General features: G+C 32.1%; 1 protein-coding gene across 1 annotated transcript in view; it reads right to left on the bottom strand.

Moving 5' to 3' along the window:
- Window positions 1–470: 470 nt before the first annotated feature.
- Window positions 471–6,422, bottom strand: part of LOC106462188 (villin-1-like) — a 42,681-nt gene continuing 36,729 nt past the window's right edge. The window contains exons 17-23 of the mRNA XM_022389380.1: window positions 5,749–5,767; window positions 5,225–5,280; window positions 3,276–3,369; window positions 2,607–2,810; window positions 1,729–1,851; window positions 757–825; window positions 471–629 (exon numbers count right to left, since the gene is read on the bottom strand). Coding sequence (XP_022245088.1) covers window positions 471–629; window positions 757–825; window positions 1,729–1,851; window positions 2,607–2,810; window positions 3,276–3,369; window positions 5,225–5,280; window positions 5,749–5,767 — 724 coding nt within the window. The remainder of the gene's footprint in view (window positions 630–756; window positions 826–1,728; window positions 1,852–2,606; window positions 2,811–3,275; window positions 3,370–5,224; window positions 5,281–5,748; window positions 5,768–6,422) is intronic.

Genomic DNA, 6,422 nt, shown 5'->3' on the forward strand with positions numbered 1-6,422 from the left:
TAAATAGTTATATATATATATATATATATATATATATCTGTTTATTATTATAAAGATTATTTTGCATTGTTAGCTTAGGATATGGATTTAGAACTAACACAATTTAATTTATGTAATGCTTAATAGAGTACACATAATTACAGCTAAATTGAACAATTTGAACTCTATAGAGAATTTTAGAAGCTTTATTTGCTCGGTGTTTTGGCCTCATGCCTTCTTTGGGAACTATATGCTTCTGGTAAAGGCATAAAGCTAAAATTATGAACAAACCAATCTTGTAGTGTTCTCTGGAGTTCATGATCATACAAGTAAGAAAAGTATATTTAGTTAACCATACTCATTACCGAGTTGATTTTTAGGTATGATCCACGCTTTGGTCAGAAGTTAATATTAATTAAAAATTACATAATACAGCTAAAAGTAATGACAAAAAAAAAAGTTATGGTGGCAACAGTAATCTATTGTCAATACTAAGGTTTGCAGTTGTTAAATTTAAAAAGAAAATACAAACTGACTTCTTTTGAAGAAGGATCAACTGACTCTGGAAGTTCTTCAGGATCTTTGATCTGTAAAATCTCCAGTGGAAACTTATCAACATCAGGACTGGAAATCTTGCCATTAATTTGAGGCTAGAATTTTGAAATGCACAAGTTAGAAAACTAGAGATAAAGAACCTTTTTTTTTTTACTATATAATTAAGTTAAAGATTAAAATGAAAACAATCACTATTATAAAGATTGTATTACTAATACTCACCCGAACCACAATTACTCCAGGGTTCTCTTCTGCTAATTCAGCTTTTACTTCGTCATAAGTTTTGTTTTTCTGCATAAATTGAAAAAAAGTAATATTTCTAAAGATAAAAAGTTTGCCTTTACGTTTGATTAACAAACACCTGTAATTAAACAAGTAAGTGATGAAACAAGAATCATTCTCAGGAGGGTTACCACAAAATATACTTGTTCAGAGATACAGTGTCATCACAACCTTACTTTATTACAATTTAAAGTTAATTGGTTCCTTACAAATATTACAACCACAAAAATCAAGAACATTCATTTATTATTATTTTACTAGTACCCAACATTTCTGCTTCCACCTATCTCCAGGGTTGAGTTGTGATATCTACAATTTAAGTGATATGTTATAGAAAATGTCTGAATGGAAAAAAAATGACTTTACAGGGGAAGAAATAACTTGAAATTAGGTTAAATCAAAATCTTTATACTTCATAATAAAATACAAGTTAATACTCTTCTCTCAAAATTAGTAAAATTTAAACAATGTGAAAAAAATACAAATAAAGCAGCTATGCTATTGAATAGTATAATTTAATAAAAACTGAAACATTGGGTATCAATAGAAAAACTTTTATGAATTTTGTGGTCACGATTTTATAATGATTTCTGATCAAGTCTGCACTTAAACAACTAAACTCTAATAATAAAATAAATTGTGAAGCCCAGTCTACCAGTTGTAACCGAGTTATACTGGTTTCAAGGAATTCCACCTTTCATGTATGGTGTTTTTGAGATGTCTTTTACTCATTACAGGAAATTCGATACATATAAAAACAAACAAACATGTACACCACTTTCAAATCCAAAGTGCAGCATCATTTTCCATAAATTGCAAAAATACTCCTAATATTCACTATTTTTGAAAGAATGTGTGATAATACATTAACTTTAAAGAGCCAATCAAATATTTTAAATTACAATAACTTACATTCCAGAGGCTTCTATCCCACACACCGAAAAATCCTGTAAAGTTAGGAGGCTCCAGGCCTTGTTTAACTTTGACAATTGGTGTGCTGCTGTCTCTCCCACTAGGATCAGTTTGCAAATATTCCTAATAAGATGAAATGATAATATAGAATAATCCAGACAATCGTAATAGAGACTTGACTTTTGTTGTTGTTTCTTTCTTTAAAGAAATGGCATTTCAACTACGCTGTGCTTGTAAAGTTTGTCATGTGATAAACTAACTTAGACCTTTGCATTAACCATTTGTTGCATGTCGTGTAAAATTCATCATTCCGTAGTTCCTTTTCACACTAAGATATATATAAGAAGTTTTTAAAATGTATAATATACACTTTAATAAAGGGCAGGTGTAGATGTTAAAAAAAATACCCATCATGCCCACATTTAAGTGCTGAGCTACTCTCGTCAACAGTACATAATAAAAACAAACAGCGTTCATGATTATAAAATAGTGAAGACTTAAAGCTTTGACGTAAATGTGATTCTGTACATTTAAAATGAATGACACTGCTTTAATTTTTCTTTTTACTAGGAAAACTAACGATATTATGCAAACAGCAACGCGGGTTTACATATACATAAATTTCGTCCAAATAAAAGGCCATTGCCAACATCTGAACAAATATTAAAAATTAAACTTCTCTTACAAAATATATTTGGTTTGTCATTTGGACAACACATCTTTCCTGAATAATTTAAGGTGAGTATTATAGCTGACATAATTTTTTCCAACCTCGAGACTATAATGATACAAGTTTGTTTTTTTTTCTTTTTAACAAACTTTATTTTGCTTTAGTTTAAAGATTTAAAATACAAAATTTGAAGCCATAACATTTGTACCTCTGCGACAGACATGGCCCGACGCTTCTCTTCTATATTTGCTCTGTTACCAATCCAAATAAAGATTGTTTTCCAAGCATCGAGTAGCATTATGTCGTCTTCCACCAAGTCACTTTGAAGAAAACCGATAATTTCTTCAACAAAAAACCGACCACTGGCATTAGAACACTGAAATAGTCTTGGCTGATGGCTATCGTCTGTCATCTAAATATGGTACGAGTAAAATTTATTTATTTGCATAAACAAAAAAATAATTATAACATGAAAAATGTAAAAATCTATAATTAATCACAAAACTAAACGTTAGAAGAAGGAACATTTTACAGATAATTATCGAAAACAAAGCATGAAATGTAATTTCCTTCTAGTGTACAAATTCAGAAAAAAAAATTAAGTTTAAAGTTTTAGCCAACAGTTCATGGTTACAAAAATACAGAATAAAGTATAATTTAAACATTTTAGGTACATATTTTATTAATACTTATAAAATTGGTTTAAACCATTAATGACAAAACAGCGTGTGGAAATATTGCAAATAAAGTCACTCTGAAGTCGTATTGTTAAATGAAATTGCAGATTTTTTTTTAATTTATTTGTTGTGGAATAATTTCAGGTAAACGTTAGGCAAAATAGTATAACATGCAGAGCCCAGCGCCTGCCTTTACGTACCTGAAGTTGTTGATTATTTGCATAATGCTCTTTGCCACCCAAAGCATTCCAGAATTCCTGTTTTTCTTGTCCTTCAGACACCAGCACTATTTCTCTGAAAAGCAACAACAAAAAATAATGAAACTAAGGTAAACAATGTATATATGAGCATAGCCGTATCTAATTTTGAACTGAAAATCTAAAAGGAAAGTACTCATTGCAAACTCCTGTCTGACCAAATAAGGGGGGGGGGTAACTAGAATAATATACCCGCGTCCTCAAAATTGTGGAGCGCGTTCTTGCGACAACGAGGCGTAAACCATGAATCCTTGGATTTAAAGTCCAGGCACACTAACCACTTGGCCATGCCCAGTCCGTAATTCTTAAATACTTCAGCTTTTTCTTATGATGCTGTAAAGCGTAGACTACAGAGTCAAAAACAAAATTTGACTATACAGTGTTATTGGGGCGAAATGTTAATAGCCAACAAGAGATATTCTAAACATATAAAAATGACTAGTGTTTATTTCGTTCAAGATTTACTCACAGGAAGACACAAGTCAATATATTTTGCGAGGGAAAAACTTCCTGTAGTATTAGAGTACTAAATTAGTTTGAGTTAAATGTGGTATTTCATACACAAAGTACGATTGAATTTGGAAATAACTTATCTTAAAGTTCGTGAGCTCAGAAAATTGAGATTTGGTATCAATGTTTTTCACGCCCATTTCATTTTAAAAGATAGTGTGTTCTTATAAAACTTTCCTTTGAACAAAGTTGATGCCCCTTAAACATCTTTGAAACAAAACAAAACTTGGAAAATATCATTAAAATCGTTTCTTCCTAGTAGGAGATCCCCCCTCCCCACAGTAGCACAGCGGTATGTTAGAAACCGGGTTTCGATATCCGTGGTAGGCAGAACACAGATAGTCCATTGTGTAGCTTTGAGCTCAACCACAAAACAAACAAATAATCCCGTAGGATGTTTATAGTAAATTCAAATACCTTGCAATGTTTATTAAATAAATTATCAGGTATTACTCACCGATGTTTTTTTCGGCAGCTTCGTAAACTTCAAAGATGAAACAATGACTAATTAATATATTAATAAAGTACCTGTGCTTAGTGACTGGATTTGCCTTGTAAACCAACTAATCCATTAATCATACATGAATACTTAAATGAATAAGATTTGATCTTTTGCAAACATTAAGAAACGGGGTTAACATTATATAAAAAAAAAAGTGTATTAACTTGACTTGCTACCAAAAAATTCCGACATAAAAACACTAATAGTCAGGTAGTTTAGTTTCATTTCTTCTGATTGTTAATCCTGCCTATCTCCCCCCCCCCCATTGGTTCAGTGGTAAGTTTATGGACTTACAGCGCTAAAATACGAGGTTCGATTCCTCAGCATTGAATAGAGTGCAAGTAGCCCATTCTGAAGCTTTGCACCAAGTTAACAACAAAGTAATCCTGCCTTTCTCCCAGTTATCGGCATTTGTCTAACATATGCTACAAACAAGTTTTGTTTTTTTTTTTACGAAGAACAGTTGCTCGAAAAGTCTCTAAGAACAGCAAGTTTGTTTCTATGTCAGCATTGTGTTTTTAAAGTGATTTTTTTATCTTATGTCATTGCATAATATAAACAATACAGAGGACAGAAGGTCGTAACCGTGACATTTAATTACGCAATTATTTGCTGTACCTTGTGTGAAAGTATTTATTGAACCACTTTAACCACGTTAATTTAAGGTATAATTGACGCAATATAAAAGATTACTCAAACGGGAAAAATCACAGGGTAAAGCTAGAAATTATGAAAAGCGAGTACAGACAAGCGAAACTTTTTTCTTTTATCATTCTACACTCCACTAAGTGTTCCAACTATAAAAAAATACGTCCTATGTTGAACCTAAACACTTCAAAAGTATGGGAAATAAAATTATGAAAAATAAAAAAAACCTCACCTTCCCGACTGTGAGGCAATCTTCTTTGCCATTTCTCTCTCATCTCCAGTACTCCCCTGGAAAAGTAAATAGGTTTAAATAATATGACAAAGTTTTTATGATAGAATATTCCAATGCCTTGGAATAATTCTGTGGTACTCTCAGGTCTGCTGAGAACATTACAGATGAGAATAATAATAGCAATAACATAAAAAACGGCAGAAGATATTATGAATAGTTAATCTGAGCTTCCTATCCGGATGAAATGAAGGAAGAAAATTTTATCATTATAAAAATACAGAGGTTACGTTTATGCATGTGAAAATGTATTGGAAGGTGCTAGAAGTTACCGAATTTTTCTATATGTACTGCTCAATGCTGCGCAGTGTTTAACATTAAGTGTGTAAAGTTGAAATTGAACTTTAGTTGTGCACAGATTGGTAGATTTCAATTCTTTGTCACAGCTCCACTAAATAGAATACAAAACTAAGTCACCACTTCACTAGAGGAAAACAAAACTAAGTCATTGCACCACTGGAAGATACCATAAACTTAGTCACAGTTCTACCAGAATAATACAAAACTAAGTCATTGCACCACTAGAAGATACCAAAAACTTAGTCACAGTTCTACCAGAATAATACAAAACTAAGTCTCAGTTCCACTAGAAAAACATAAAACCAAGTCACATTTCCAGAAGAAAGATACCAAACTAAGGCAACCCCACTAAAAAATTTCAAAACTAAGTCTCAGTTCCACTATAATGGTTCCCGGTGGGTTAGCGGCAAGTTTATGTACTTCGAACAATGAAATCCGGAGTTCAATACCCCACGTTCTCTTTTTCATGAGAAAAGTTTCTGTGAGGTTGAACATACTATTAGAAGTAGACAGCGATTTTCTTCACTGGCAGGTCAAGTGATACTTTGATGTACGGTAGCCCTTACTCTTCAAAGGAAATGACCAACAGTGACGTCGTAGCACCCGCGCCCCAAGAAGAATGGCGTTATTGTTTCATGTATTGATAAGAACTTCTGAATGAAAGTATATAATGCAGTTTTCTCAGTCTGCAACAGTTTTTCGAGAGATACAAAATACTTATTTTCTGAGAGCTCTCTCTAGCAATACATTGTTGTGTGTGTTCGTGAATAAATATAGCTTCAGTAGATTTTCTCTTTCTTTAGTTAGTTTACCCGACAATAGTGTTTTTTTTGTTGTTGTT

This window comes from Limulus polyphemus, unplaced genomic scaffold, assembly GCF_000517525.1.
Source record: "Limulus polyphemus unplaced genomic scaffold, Limulus_polyphemus-2.1.2 Scaffold1114, whole genome shotgun sequence".
Classification (NCBI taxonomy): Eukaryota; Metazoa; Arthropoda; class Merostomata; order Xiphosura; family Limulidae; genus Limulus; species Limulus polyphemus.